This window comes from Rhineura floridana, chromosome 6 (assembly GCF_030035675.1).
Source record: "Rhineura floridana isolate rRhiFlo1 chromosome 6, rRhiFlo1.hap2, whole genome shotgun sequence".
Lineage (NCBI taxonomy): Eukaryota > Metazoa > Chordata > Lepidosauria > Squamata > Rhineuridae > Rhineura > Rhineura floridana.
Window position 1 is genome coordinate 79,646,060 of NC_084485.1, and position 15,523 is coordinate 79,661,582.

General features: G+C 42.8%; 2 protein-coding genes across 6 annotated transcripts in view; both read left to right on the plus strand.

The window, feature by feature from the left end:
* The window catches only part of MPL (MPL proto-oncogene, thrombopoietin receptor), a 39,986-nt gene extending 37,315 nt beyond the window's left edge, over nt 1–2,671 (plus strand). For all 4 annotated transcript variants that reach the window (XM_061632645.1, XM_061632646.1, XM_061632647.1 and 1 more), the window contains one exon: nt 112–2,671. In XM_061632645.1, coding sequence (XP_061488629.1) covers nt 112–543 — 432 coding nt within the window. In that variant the 3' untranslated portion in view covers nt 544–2,671. The remainder of the gene's footprint in view (nt 1–111) is intronic.
* A 2,082-nt stretch (nt 2,672–4,753) lies between these two features.
* CDC20 (cell division cycle 20) lies at nt 4,754–10,884 on the plus strand. Of its 2 annotated transcripts, none has more exons than XM_061632649.1 (11): nt 4,754–4,854; nt 5,629–5,848; nt 6,119–6,261; nt 7,603–7,699; nt 8,541–8,669; nt 8,867–9,063; nt 9,452–9,546; nt 9,712–9,943; nt 10,025–10,150; nt 10,291–10,408; nt 10,627–10,884. In XM_061632649.1, the coding sequence occupies exons 1-11, from the start codon at nt 4,810–4,812 to the stop codon at nt 10,797–10,799; spliced, it is 1,575 nt and encodes a 524-aa protein (XP_061488633.1). In that variant the 5' UTR covers nt 4,754–4,809; the 3' UTR covers nt 10,800–10,884. The 2 variants fall into 2 exon arrangements, with proteins under 2 accessions (XP_061488633.1, XP_061488634.1); XM_061632650.1 differs by lacking the exon at nt 4,754–4,854 and adding an exon at nt 4,887–4,927.
* Nucleotides 10,885–15,523: the final 4,639 nt, after the last annotated feature.

Below are 15,523 nucleotides of genomic sequence, written 5' to 3' on the forward strand. Positions count from 1 at the left end.
ATACTAATTTTGTAATCCAAGAGTAACATACATAGAGGGTGTGCAGATTGGAGAGGGTCGAGACCGGAGGCCTTTCTGTGTTTCTGATGCTGCTTCCTTTGCATCTTCTAGGTGAATGCTTTCTTCTGCAACAAAACTTTGGAGGATACACCTTTGACTTCCCTGTTGGAAGTCCTGTCTGAGATACCCCTGGAAACACCTAGCAATGGTCCTCTCCTTAATAGTACTCCACTGCAGCAGGTGGAATGGGACACCCAGCCTTCTTCCCACCCCATGGGGCTGAGTCCTAGCACTCCCCAAGGGAATCATTATGAAAACGAGTATTTTGGTGGTACTGATGATGGGCATGGCACCATCCCATTGCCTTTGGAACATGATCTACACATAAGTTATGAACCGAAGGTTGAGCGAAGGCCCTTCATCTTATTTAGCACATCACTTCTCGCTCCTGAGACAAAAGAGGAAAGAAGATGGGAAACTTCTGGGGACCCATCCACATCTGCCACACACATATCTAACCAGTCTTATCTGCTGATGGGCTGACTATACATGTTCATTAGAGGGCAGCAGCAAGGGAGATGATTTGGTCTTGTGGATTTTTGCAGCAGATAACAAGATATTCTGAGCTGCTGCAGGGGAGCTATTTTGCTAACTATTCCTGCACCTTGAATCTATTTTCCATGGACCCACTGTCCTTAGCAGCTGATTTTACTAGACTGAAAGATGGGAGTAAAAACTGAATGGGATATATGCCCACATGGCAACTGGTAACCAAGGTCTATCGTAGATCTCCAAATGCAGCACAGTTCCTAAGAAATTGTACCCTATTGTTTTACCCGCTCCATTAGGCTTTATTTATATCTTGAGAGCCAGACACACCTGCAAAAAGCCCCTTAAGACTTTTCACACCATGAAGTAGAGTGATTTGGCAGTTGTACTGGGGTGTTTTCAGGGAGGCATGATAAGAAAGCCAATCACACCAATAAATCAGGAGCATAAGAATACATGCAGCTTGTGAATGTGGCTATAAGAATCACTCCATGTTGAGGTGGGCCACATTGTAAAGATCAATTCACTCCACTCCACCTTTCACCTCATTTTAAATCACACTAACCATAATTGCCTCCTACATTTGAGGAATCACTATAATTACTGGCATTGTCAGAGGATATTAGGGCCTAGCTTCTACAATCATAATGCTGAGTAGCGCAGCTTCTGTGAAAGCACACTCACTGTGGTCCAGGGGCCACCAGTCTGGTGTCCATGGCAGTACATATGCCCACAAAAGCCTTCCCTGGTATCCATAAGCACACCTCCTCCCCCCGGCTAGAATAAGGCTTGAAATAATTATGTTATAGCCAATAGAGTAAGCTGTGATGTGTGGTTGGTCACAGTGTGTGTTTGTTGCCCATGATAGTTTGGTTGGTGACCCCTGGTCTACTCAAATGAACAATTGTCTCTCCAGGATTCAATTCAGAGAAAACTGGGTCTGTGGGTGTAGAACAGAATCTGGGCAGAGCCAGTGTGGTGTAGTGGTTAAGGTGTTTGAGTACAACCTGGGAGACCAGGGTTCGAACCACCACACAGCCACTGAGTGACCTTGGGCCAGTCACTGCCTCTCAGAGGAAGGCAATGGTAAACCACCTCTGAATACAGCTTACCATTTCATGCACAGCAGTGATTGGCTAACACTAGTCACAAAGACACCTCCTCCCATTCCTGTAGTGATTTTACAAAATTGATCTTGCTTTAAAAAATGAAATCTAGATGATGAATAAATGTATATGTGGAATGAAAAATGAAACAAAGCCCCAAAGTCCACATGAGGAGGACAAGATCTGAATCAGTATGACCTGAATCAGTGTTCAGATTGTTGATATGTACACCTATCTTTTACCTATTGAAGGTGGGAGGAAGACAGGAGCTCCACATGGGAGAAAAAAAACAGGGCAACTGCCATTTTCCCATGTGTTCGCATCCAGTATTTCAATCCAGGTGCCAGCTAGAAAATGGTGCTATGCAGAGTATAATGAAGTGATTTAGAGTCAGGGAAGAGGAATCTGAAGCAGTGTAGCGTACACCAATAACATCTAACATTTTTATCTGTGTGACCCATATTTAGAGATGCATGTAACCTTGTGGGTAGTATCAACTAGGTTTTTGCTTAGCGTAAACCTATTGAATTTAATGGTTATGACTAACTTAGGTCCATTAATTTGAATGGGTCTGCTCTGAGTAAATGCTAGCAGAATTCAACACTGTGATTCCAGACATTACTTAGAAGAATGCAAACTACAGCCAGTATAACTAAAATAACAAATGTAGGTAAGCATTGCAAATCTCCTCTTATCCCAGAAATACTGTTTTTGCAAAATGTTTACAGGATTAAGGGAGGGAGTGGGAATAGACAAGAGAGAAAAGCCACAGATGTACATAAGAAATGGAGAGTGTTTTGCAAGAGTATTCAGGATGGGATGGTAAATTAAAAGTAACACATAGGGCTTCCCAAAGGGACCAGTTTCTCATATACCTATTAAAATGTGAGGACACTCTGCCTTCAAAACACTTGCTGTATATATCACTTATTCATTGCTCTTCCTTGTATATTGTTTCATGCCATCTATGTTAATGATTAAGCTATTGATCAAGAATAAAGATCCACTAGCTTGAACTGGGTTACTTCACAGGATTGCAAGTTTATTACATAGAAAAGTACTCTCCCCTATCCTGGGGCCATTGCCTCAATTCTGGAAAAACTGAGAGAACCAGGCTTTGCAGGCTTAATAAAACTAGTCATTAATATACATGGGTAGGCTTGTACTGCACAGTGTCTTAAAAAGCAGCATTGGCCTGTCTGCATCGAGCCTGCAGTTGTCTCTGGTCTAGCATTTGGAGAACAAGCTATCCTGGCCAATATCCTACTTCCAAACCCACCTTTAGAGACTAATTTAGTGCAAAGCAGAAGAGCTTACATAGATTTCCAGCAATTAACCATAGCACAAATGCTCAAATTAACTTTCTTGCACTTCAAGGCTTTCTGCTGTTAAAATCAGTGGGCCTGTTTGTTTACATACAAACAACTTTAAGCAATTTGTTAATCACAGTATGCATTGGCACAACGGGCTATTCAGATGTTCATCAAGAAGCCAGCCAGCTATTTTCCCCAGGGTCTGCAAAATTGCAGCATGCATGACGTTGGGGATGAGATTGCATTTTTGAGGTACAATGCTAGAGCTGGGTTCTCAGGCCAGGGCTGAAAGAGCAGCAGCCTACCTGTGCTTTGCTATGTTTTTCTCACCTGCAGGGAGCCATCATTACTTGATATTTGACTTCATTATAGAAGGTTGGAAGTCAAGCACATTTTGAGCAGGAAATAAAATGCTGCATTTAATACTCATTCCTACAGGGTGAGTAATGAGCAGATTATTGAGCTCTGGAGCTGCAAAAACCTTGGATAGGTTCAGCTAATAACTTCCTCCCAGTTTCCTGCCTTAATAGTTGAAACAACTTGGCACTTCCCCCAATTTCTAGCATGATGGATAGCTCTGTTGGCACTTCCTATTGAAAGCTGGCGCCTGTACTAATGATCTCTAATACAGTGGTCCCCCCACCGTAAAATCCACAGACCACTTAAAAATGGCTGAGGGTCTTGGCGGACTACTTAATGATTTTTTGCCTGTTCTAGCAATTGTAATGAACTGTGCTAGGTGCTGTATGATTTTAATTGTATTTTAATGCTTTTTATTTCTTATATTGTATTTTATTGTATTACAATTTGAATTCTATAAGCAATAAAATACAGAATAGTACAATATAATAAATAAAAGCAAAAATGCAATTAAAAATCAATATAAATATTTCATGCACTGCACCCCCCATTCACAGCCACTCCCCCGTTGCTCTTCACAGACACACCACGGGCCACCTGAATGAAGCTCGCTGATGGACCAGTTTGGGAATCCCTGCTGGAATAGGCTCCAGAGGAGAGGGGCTCTAGTGCAAATGCTTTGCATGCAAAAGGTCCCTGGTTCAACCACCAGGGATCTAGTAGGTGAGCTGAGAAAATACTCCGTTCTGAAGCCCTGGAGGGTTGCTGCCAGTCAGTGTAGACCACACTGGCTAGATGGACCAATGGTCTGACTTAATGCAAGGCAGCTTCCTATTTTGCAAATTCGGTGGGTAACAGACTATAAAAACCATTAGCTTCAAAATACCCTTGTAATAAACCGAAGAGATAGGAAGGATCCATCCAAAACATCCCACTACATAGCATCGCTCTCGCCTGCCCGGAACGCCAGTCATCCTCAGTATCATCTAGCTAAGTAACACAGGGAGTCGCTTATAGGAGCAATAATTTTGGCAGGGGCCACGGCCCACACTTCTCTAACCGCATAATATACAGCCGCCAGAGACGGTTCAATAGGAGACGCGCAGACCTCTCTACCTGGCTCCCTATAAGTAAGTCTCCCGAAACAGATTGGCAGCGAATCAATGGTTTAAAGACTCGCTTGGAATTTTGGACCGTTATTACAGCGTCGAGCACCATAGCAACTAGCTTTTCCCCGCCAGGCATTATGGGAAGCGCCTGCACTCTCCTCACTTGGGCGGAGCAGTGTGAGTTATGGGAGCCTCCCCAGATTTACCCATGGGCCCCACCTTCCTCCCGGTGATCTTCCCCAGAGCAAAGCCACACCTTCTCATCGTAAGAGCCAATGAGGGAGAAGAAAGCGGCCTGTCCGCCTCGGTACCCGGCGGCCGTTATGTTCGAAACGACCAATCGCTAATCAAAGTGGCGAGTTTAAATCCTGAATGGCGGAAGGGGCCGGAAGAGTTTCATCCAGAACGAGAGAAAAGGTGAGTAGGAGGTTTTCCTTAAGTCGGTCCTTCGTGTCGCGGTTGTGGCTATCCAAGCTTCTCCTTGCCTTTGGTTGTTTCCCTTGATCTCTTCGCGCCCCCTCGGTTTTTGCCTAATCTCCCCGGCGTATCCTGGGATGTGGTTGCCAACCCACATAGTCACTTTTTAAGTACTAGGGCTGGTGAGCTGGGTGGTGCACTAGGCATCCCTGTTCCCTAGGTTGGGAAGGTACTCTCTGACTATTTTAAGGAGGGCGCGTGACTACTAGAAACAACTGTCGTCGCAAACCAGTTTATGAAAGTAGTGCGTGATCTGATGAAACTCCGGGGGTGGGGTGGAAGAGAGATGCTGTAAAGTACAAGGAACTTAATTCTTGCTAGGTAGCTTTCACAAAGGTGCAAAACCTGTACTTGGTTAGTAGTGCTTCATACTGCAGGTGGGGGCTCCCGTGGTTGAATACTCTTGCATAAGCGGGAGGGGGGGTTCTTGCAGGTAGAAAACTAAATATTGGTGAGAAGGGAGTGTGATCCTTTCTGTGCACAGGGAATTGTATTTATATGATGCAGGCACACTTAATCATGCGAGCCCCTGTCTGATCTGAACCTCGAAATGGGCCTTGTATCTCAGAGCTATAGGCCAAGCTAACTTGGAATGGGGCAGAAAGTTTACACACAGCACTAATGAAGATGCAGATGTGTTCTGGATGATCTCTGTTGTCCCTTTCTTTACTGTTGCTATATATGTGGACTAACTTTCTGGCTTTATCCACACAGCGCCCCATCGATATGGCACAGTTTCTGTTTGAGATTGACTTGCATGGGCTGTTGAAGCTGGATGCCCCTATCCCCAATGCACCTCCTGCTCGATGGCAGCGCAAAGCTAAGGAGGCTGCTGTTGCCAGCTCTGGACCTACCCCTGACACCACCGCTCCTTCACCAATGAAGCCAACTAACAGACCTCATAGCACGAGCAAGACCCCCTCCAAGACACCAGGTAAGATCCATGTTGTATCTTAAATGGGTGAGCAGACAGCATCTAAATGTCTGAGGCTATAGATTGAGCCTAGAAGCTTCCAAATGCCATCAGCTTGTGTTGTAGTCTTTCTCCAACTAGATCTTGGAAGCGGCACATCCACTACATCCCTGGTGGTACTTTGGAATATTCACAGAAGTACCCACTCCTTCCTATGAGTCAAGAATTACCTGTCCTAGCACATATAGATCAATGAGGTGCAATAAGTTTTGCTGTATCTCTGTTCTGCAGGCAAGTCGGGTTCCAAAGCACAAAACACTCCAAACAAAACCGGAGGGGATAGATACATTCCCAATCGCAGTGCTATGCAAATGGATGTGGCCAACTTCCTCTTGACCAAAGAGGATTCCTCTGATGAGACACCCACTAAGAAGGTGAGAAATGAGTTAGTGGTAGTAAAGAGCAATGGTTCCTAATGTCACCCACACAGAAATGGCACAGGGAAATTATTTTGAGACCTAATAATTGGCAAAGTAGGCTTCTTGAAAATAGGCTAATAGCTGAAAATGGAGAGCGTAAAAGAGGCCGGTAGTAATCGATGCTAGACTTCTGAAGCTCTGCAGTTATACAGGCCCTTTTGCCCATATTAGCTACCAGATCAAAATGACCAATACATGCCCTTTGCCTGTCATTTGTGCATAATTATGTACATAACTCAAGCCATAGGGTATAGGCAGGTGTGAAGAATGTATTTCAGCCCAAGAACAGGATCTGAACTTCACTAAATTTCTGGGGGTTGCATTCCAATAGCAGGCAGGGCAAAACAAACATATGGTCCAAAAGAGAAGGCATGTGCCACTTCTCTCCCTTGTTACAAACATGCAGACAGACAGCACATGCATATGCTTTCACAGATGTGCTTGCATGTAGTCACACACTCAAAAATATATTTTTACACACCAGGCATGTGCATGTGCACACATACACACTCAGGATTTCTAGCCCTCTCTACTCCGGTGTTGGGGTGGATGTGGCTGGAATGACCCCTTCGCCTGTTCTTTGCAGAGGATCTCTAAAGATCATGCAGAGCTATTGATTGATTGATTGATTTGTATACCACCCAAAGCCAAAGCAATGGTATATCCCAATCTTACTGCTAAGCATCACGTTATTAAAATAAGAGTAAATGGTAGTATTACTCTCCATCCGCATTCATGCCAGGGTGAGGGTGGATGGAAATACTGTTTTTTACTCCTATCTCTAATCTTAGTATGGTGGTGGTATAGCACATAAAATGATGCTAGATTGGCAGGTGGGTGAGGCTGCTAGGACAGGCCTGGTGGGCTGATTGAGGGATTTAGAAGGCTGGATTAGACAAGTGGGCTGCAAGTTCCCCGCTGCTATTATAGGATATCTATTTTACAAACTCGTCACCTGCTCCCTGCTTATGGTACACTGGCTTGTGTGGATGATCTGCCTTATGTTGAAGCAAGATGCTGGACTAGATGGCCATGCAGATCCTTCCAACCTGAATTCTGTTTCTGGATGGTCTTGTGGGCATGCAGGCATATAGCTGCTGAGCTGTCTGTCCTGTAGGAGTAAGAGGGCTGGGAACTTGTGGCCTTTCAGATGGTGTCAGGACTCTAGCATAGCCAATGATCAGTGACGGATTATGGGAACTGCATTCTAACAACATTTGGAGAGCTAGAGTTTCCCTGTCTCTGTTATACAGTAAACTACCACAGATTTTTATGGTTCTTGTTTTCCACCCCAAGGAACATCAGAAGGCTTGGGCAATGAATCTGAATGGTTTTGATGTAGACGAGGCAAAAATCTTAAGGCTGAGTGGGAAGCCTCAGAATGCCCCTGAAGGTAGGTTTATAAAAATACAACCTACAAGGGATTTATTTCAAGTATTTAGATTGTTGAAGATGCAGGGCTTCTGAATTGATATGTGGCTCCTGATACTCCAGCTCGTGCAGGTGGCACCCTTGACATGCTGTGCCATGACTTCCAACTGAGAATTGTCTAAGGCAATGATGCCTTCCTGTATGGTAGGCAAGTACTGTATGTTTTTACTTACTGCCAGTCTGCAGATTAGCAATAACTCCAATTTATGGGCATCTTCTTGTGTAATTCTGTATTAGACTGGTAAAACAAGATTGCTTGTTTTTTGTTCAAGTGGCTGCTATTTAGGACTGTGCCGGTGTAGGTCAGCAACCAGAACCTTTAAGCGAATGTTCTCTACATGAATGGCAGCAGGGAGGTCCTTCCTTGGATTAGTTTTCTGCTTTTCAAAAAGTTAGAATTGATCATCTTGATGTGGTGCACTCTTGTATCTTATTACTTGGAAGGAAGTCCCATAGTCTCAATGGAACTTACTCCTAGATAAAGTATGCATAAGGTTGCAGCCGTAGTTGATGTCATTGTCAAAGGTGGTCTCAAGTGTGTGCCTGTGAAGAGGAATCTTCTCTTGCAGATGGCTTGATCCAAGTCTGATGTGGTGGTCACTTGCCCTGATTGCATTGCATTTTAGCAGAATTTGCTAAAAGTCCAAACATCACAGAAGATCTATTGGAACTTTCAGCTGCTGGGGCAAATGAGCTGAAACTAGATGTATATCAACCACAGTGGAAGCACAGACAAGACATTGACTTGGTTGACTTTGATTTGGGCTAAGTAATCATGGTAACTCTTCTTCTCCTGCCCCCAGGATACCAGAACAGTCTCAAAGTGCTATACAGCCAGAAAAGCACACCAGGCTCCACTCGGAAGAATGGTAGATATATTGCCTCCATGTCAGACCGGATTCTGGATGCCCCAGACATTCGCAATGACTACTGTAAGCCCCTGATAGTTTGGCAAACATAAATATGCTTGTATTTCCCAGGGTGCCTGTCAGTTTTGCATTGATGTAGCTTTCTGTGGAAGACTTGTGTCTCTGTGTTCCATTTGCCTTGACCACTGTGCAGGGAGGGGAGGCATGTCAGGAGGAGGAGGAAGGGACTGGTACTAGTGGTGGTTCATCTATTGTTTTAGATCTGAACCTGATTGACTGGAGTGCCCTCAACTTCCTGGCTGTGGCTCTGGATAAAACAGTGTATCTGTGGAACCATGACTCCCGTGAAATAATACAGCTCATGCAGATGGAACACGCAGATGACTACATCTCCTCTGTGTCTTGGATTAAAGAGGGAAATTACCTTGCAATCGGCACAAGTAACGCAGAGGTCCAGGTGGGAAAAAGAGGCTGCTGCTTTCATGGGCTATGGGGATTGGGGGAGGGCACAATGTAAGCATAGTGATTTATGACCTCTGAAGGAAGTTAAGTGGTTACTTGTTGAGGATGAGAACTTTCAGCAGGTACCCCTCTGCTTTTCAAAATGCTGCAGGGTGTGGAGGCTAGTGAAGTGTGGGTATATCCATGGTTTAGCTATGACTGAGCTAGTTCCATTGAGAGCCATCTTGACCCCGCCTTGAATCTCGTGCACCTAATTGATTTTCAATTATTTGGGAACCAGTACTCTCAACCTCCTTCCCCTTCCTCCACAATGACAATATTCCAGAGCACAGTTGGGTTTAGCAAGACGAGCTGTATTAATTCTTTGCCTGTGATGGTTCTAGTTATGGGACATTCAGCAGAAGAAGCGTCTACGAAACATGGTCAGTCATTCATCCCGTGTGAGCTCCCTGAGTTGGAACAACTACATCCTATCCAGGTGTGGCTAAATCCCAGGCAAGGGATTGTTAGAGTATTAGTTGCAAGGAGTACCAGGAGTGGAGGAAAGAGATCTTCTCTAGAAGATCTCTGGGGAGGGTGTGTGTGTGCTCCTAATATACTTTGGGTTGTAGATGTGGCCTAATCCTGTGTTTCTAATTAACAGTGGATCAAGAACCGGTCACATTCATCATCATGATGTTCGTGTGGCAGAACACCATGTGGCAACACTGGCTGGCCACACACAAGAAGTGTGTGGGCTCAAGTGGGCACCTGATGGTCGTTATCTGGCCAGTGGAGGAAATGACAATCTGGTAAACATCTGGCCAAGCACCCAAGGGGACAGTGGGTCATTTTGTCCTATGCATACTTTCACACAACATCAGGGAGCTGTCAAGGTGAGCAGGGTTATATATGGAAAAGGTGTATGCTGTATTACTTGCAACATGGAAATCTGACATATGACTCCTTTCATCTAGGCTGTAGCTTGGAGTCCATGGCAGTCTAATGTACTGGCAACAGGAGGTGGAACAAGCGACCGGCATATTAGAATCTGGAATGTGTGCTCAGGTGCCTGCCTCAATACAGTGGATGCACAGTCCCAGGTAGGTTCACCGAGTACACTCAAAGGCAGGCAAGGAGCATTTCAGCATTGGCTACCGAGTTGCTGGTATTCCATTTGTACATGAATAGGTCTCTGGGTAGCTGGTACTCTACTTACTGTAAGCTGTGTCATGTCTGACAGGTGTGTGCTGTACTTTGGTCTACAAATTACAAAGAACTTGTGTCTGGTCATGGATTTGCCCAGAACCACCTCGTGGTGTGGAAATATCCATCCATGTCCAAGGTCACTGAGCTGAAAGGTGAGTTCATATGGTATGGAAATGCCTGAGGGGTCAGATTCAGCGAACCTCTAGTGTGGTGGTATTGCTGCCTTCTGTGTACAAAGGAAACTTTTTTCCTTTTTAAAGATTACAAAGGGGCTAGCTGTAATCGATGGTCCATATGTTGTTCCTTAAACTTGTCTGCAGGAAAATGTGCATGCTTGTGTGCTTCCTTTCTGTTCTTAATCATTCTATAGGTCATACAGCTAGGGTGCTAAGCCTAACTATGAGCCCAGATGGGTCCACAGTGGCATCGGCAGCAGCAGATGAAACATTGAGGCTCTGGCGATGTTTTGAGCTGGACCCAGCACGCAAGAAGGAGAAAGAGAGCAGCACCAAGAGCAGCATTATCCATCAAGGCATTCGCTGAGCCTAGTTCCACTCCCTCCCTAACCTATTGCTTTATGTACAGAATTTTAAACAATTTAATAAATACTTCACACTCCTTCCAGAAATGGTGTTGGTATACGGGTTGGTATCTAGGTAGGGTATGAGCCACAGACTTACATAAGAAAGCAGCTTTAATTTATACTTCCTATCTGGGCTGTATAATTTGTAGTAAAACATAAGTAAACCAATAACTATTAAAGGAAAGTCAAGACCAGAGTGCTTATCTTGAATCTAGTGTTTCTAACTCTTTCCAAAACAAAACCTGCAACCCAGTCCACAGATCAAAGTACAAATTATCTGACTTTTGAAAATGAGGCTTCTAATGTTTGAAATAAGGAGTCTAGCACTCTGCATCAAGAAGGCCTGTGCATATAGGCATCAGCAAAACTTCGCTAGGGCAAGGGTAGCTAAAAGTTGCTGGACTACTTGCAGTAATAATAGAGCAACATGCACTTTCTACCAAAGGCTACTTACTTATGTTCATCTATGGCTATAATGTCTAAGATGTGTTTACAAAGGCACTTCTGTATGATTGCAAGACCCTGTTTTGGCAGAGTATATGGAGTACACTGACCGTCCACTTCCTAGATCATGTTCTTGTTTTAACTTTCTTTGTTCCAATTTGCCATACTATTCTTAGTTAAAATCAAATAATAGTAAGGATCCTTTTTTAAAAAAATGGGCAAGATTTGAGGATCAACTTATTGTGCACCATGAAACTTGGCCTACTTGTTTAGAAGTTTTTTGTATACTTTGTTTTGCTGAAGGCCTCCTATTACTTAAAACCATATGCAATAGAAAAGCAGCAGGAAGTGGATGCTGTTTATAGTGTATGGACATTGCTGTGAAGACAGGGAGCTTGTCAATAGCAGAATGTATGGCAGCAGCAGGTAACCATTTTTTTGGGTGCGCTCTGCAGGATTAGGTATTGGGAAGGTTGTGCTTCTGAGCCTAGCACAGTAGCCAAAGATGTGTGTATTTCAGTGTAAAGATCAGGAGTGGGATAAAGAGAAAGCTTACACCAACAGCAGAAGGTGTGGAGGCAGGCATTTGAGGGTGAGGGAGATTTGTGCTATTTAACCTAGCAATTGTTGGAGGGGGGGAGAAGACCTTGCAGAGGGAACTGCTTGTGAATTCCCTTCACAATTTCCCCCCTCCCACATTTCGAGTGAGGGGGTGGGTGCATCCACAAAGTTGTAAAGTTATTGTGCAGCTCTTTGCTGCATATTAATGAACTTTAACTTGCCACATCCTCTATATAAACAAATCATGTATTGTTAAATCCAGATTAATAGTGAAGATCCTGAATTCATTTAGGTGCCTGTCTTCTGCTCTCCTTTTTTTCCCTAACAGCATGATCCTATCAGCTCAAAAGTACACCCACCACACACCTGTGTTTAATGGGACTTGATGCCAGGGTAAGCTTACATAGAGTCCTAGAGTAAACTTTCCATAAGCAAGAATGCTGGTAAGAGTGGATGACTTGCAGGGTATATATAACTAAGTTTCCTAATGTTTTAGAGATATAGTGTTGAACTCGATGGATGTTATCCAAGGTTCCTTCCACCAATGATTCCATGAGATACAGGATGGCTTTTAGCTTTACATATCATATGTAGTTAAGGCAAACATCAGTCAGGCCATGTTTAAACTTGAAAACATAAAATGAAGGTAGTGGCGTCTGGGCCAGAACCAGCTGCTTATGCTTCTGATATAGCCTCTGATCTTGCTCACACCTAATCATTTGATCTACTGTAGATTTTTCTCCAGAACAGTTGTCAGACCATACTACCTGTTTTGGTTTTTTGGACAACCTGTGAAATAATTTGATTTTAACACCACTTAAGGGGAAGATAATTGCCAACAAACCTGTGGAGGGGGGATTCTGTGTTTGATATATGAAAAATAGGAGTTATGCCTAATCTTGACAAAGCAAAGCAACTCATTACAGTGGGCCCCGTAAGGAGCTCTTTGATAGCTACTGGCAGAAACAGTAAGGAAACAAGTTTCACTAACCACATTGTGGTAGTACTATTGTTCAAGAGAAACTTCTGTGGTATAAATTATTAAGGGAATGAATTGCATCCTACACTCAAAGCTGACCTAGAGGATTGTATTTCATAGAGTTGCAGAGACAGTACCATAAAATAAGCTGCTTTGTCATAGAGAACTCCGTGTACTGATAGCTTTTCTGCTTCCGTTGTAATGAAGGAATAGTAAAAGAGTAGTGACTGCTGCTGTTATGGCCTATAATGGGTAGACTTAAGTTGGCTGTGTTCAAAGTTATGGCTTGCACAAAAGGCTGAGGTTGTATAGAACACCAAGCTCAGTAGCACTTTCTAATGAGGGTTCTTATTATTGAACTAGATATGTCAACTTCAAGTAATAGTGGGTTCCAATTTACTGACTTCAATCTTTCTAGACAAACTGGGGTAGCAGTTAACATTGACACATTCTTGGACTTGCAAAAGGCAGATTTAAAAAAAACCTGTTACACATAAGCTAGGATCAAATGTATGTGCTGAAGGATGGATTTCATCCCTGTTTTCTTAAAGGGTAGTAGAGAAATAATTCATAATGCTCTGTAGCAACAGCAACTACTACTAGTGCTGCATGTTTGAACCAATACTGCTTAACTATAGTATAAAAAAGGGCTAGTCTATCCTTGAGCCTTTCTTGCTCTTTATGGTCTCTCTACCACTGTGAGTGGCTCAGCTTACATGCCCTGCCACCTGTGCAGCGTGGGCAAGCTGCATAGTCCCAAGGAGCCCAGCTGCCCCCCAGCTGGCAGTTGTGGACAAGAAAGGGGCTGGCTTGTGCAGCTGTGGCAAGCTGAGTAGGCCCTAGCCAGCTGGGGAGGACTAGCCTCAGAGGGAGGCAATGGTAAACCCCCTCTGAATACCGCTTAGCATGAAAACCCTATTCATAGGGTAGCCATAAGTCAAGATCGACTTGAAGGCAGTCCATTTCCATTTTCAGTAATCAAGTAGATACTATAGCTTGTTTTAGGGTTTACACATCTATGCTTCTGTATCTGAACTGCATTTTGACATGACAGGATAGGAATATAACTTTGTAAGTTTGCTGGTGTCAAAAAGATAACAGCTACATACATACTGCCCATCCCTCAAAGGCAAGTAAGGGTTTGTCGAAGTATGAACACAGTAACACTGCTATAGTGCATACAGTTTCTGTGATGAACTTTCTACCCCGCACTGGAACAAAGCAGCAATCAATTTAGTAGTGAATTACACTCATGTACACAATTGCCATGTAAATATTCTTACAGGTAGCCATGTCAGCTGTATCTTTCATAAAACTAGGAAGTTGCTTCTGTGTTTTATTTATGGAGCTTATCTTAACAGATGCGTGTGGGTAAGAAGCTTGTTAAAACTTTAAGCTAGGAACTTTAGGCTCATTTTCAAAGACAGTCTCTTGAGACCCCGGAGATTGGAATAGGGGTCCCTGTGAGAGAGGAGACCCTGGAGACTGGAATAGGGGTCCCTGTGAGAGAGGAGATCCCGGAGATTGGAACAAACGTGGAACAGGAACAAGATTTGGAGTCTATGGACTTTAGAAATAAAATCTATTGTTTGGAACTCAATGTTATCTCTGAAGAAATTAATGAAGATTCTAGAGATAAAGTTATCAATGGCATGGATTATCTTCTGGACTGGAATGATGTGATGGAGCCCAATATAGAGAAAATCTATGGAATTAACTGCAGCCATGTGACAATGGAAAAACTTTTAAGAGATGACCCAGTGTATTTTGAAAAAAAGAACAGAGATATGATTTTACAGCAGTATTTCAGCAACTTATTCAGAATGGATGGCAAGAAAATATTTGGGATAGAGGTAATTCCCATCAGACTCTTATTATATGACTATGGCTTTGACAGCAAGATTATTATGGAATACTGATAATGGAAGATTGGATATTGAAATTACTGGACTTAACAAGACTACTGAAGATGGAAGATGGAAAATGGAACTAATAGAGATAATAGAACAATGGCTACTGAAATTACTGAACCTAACAGATTCTGATGTGATGGATTAATTGAAATGTTTATTTTGACTATGGTTATGACAATAAGATTATCATAATTAGTAATGAGATGGATTAATCGATATGCTTATCTGGAAAAAAAAATTGATAGATATATTTCTTAAAGAATTGAAACCTCTCTTTGACTTTTTGTGGAAAGAATAAAGTAATGTTTATGAGATTTGATGATTAAGTAAGATAACTACTGGAGGAAAGTGATTTTATAATATGACTTAAGAGACAGGATTGCTATATATTATAGACTTATAACTGATTTGATCTTTGACAAATGGGAAGTCAATATTTTACTCTTTATTTTTTATTTTTGTTTTTTTTTTTCTTTTCTTCTTTTCTTTTTTTCTTTTTGTTTAACTATTTTTGATTTTGTTTTTTGTCTTTGAATGTTTTATGATTTTGTCTTGTATGTTTTATGAAAATCTGAATAAAAATTATTGAAAAAAAAAAAAAAAAAAGACAGTCTCTTAAGGAAGCCGTTTCAAGTAGCAGTTGTAGTTGATAGAGCAGCTGGTACCCCTTATATAGTAAATGCTTCAATACCACCAGCTGGGGATGGTGGCATGGAAACTTCTTCCCCCCTCCAGATACCTTCATGTTTCAAATGCAGTTCTACCCCTACAGCCACTCAAATAGTAT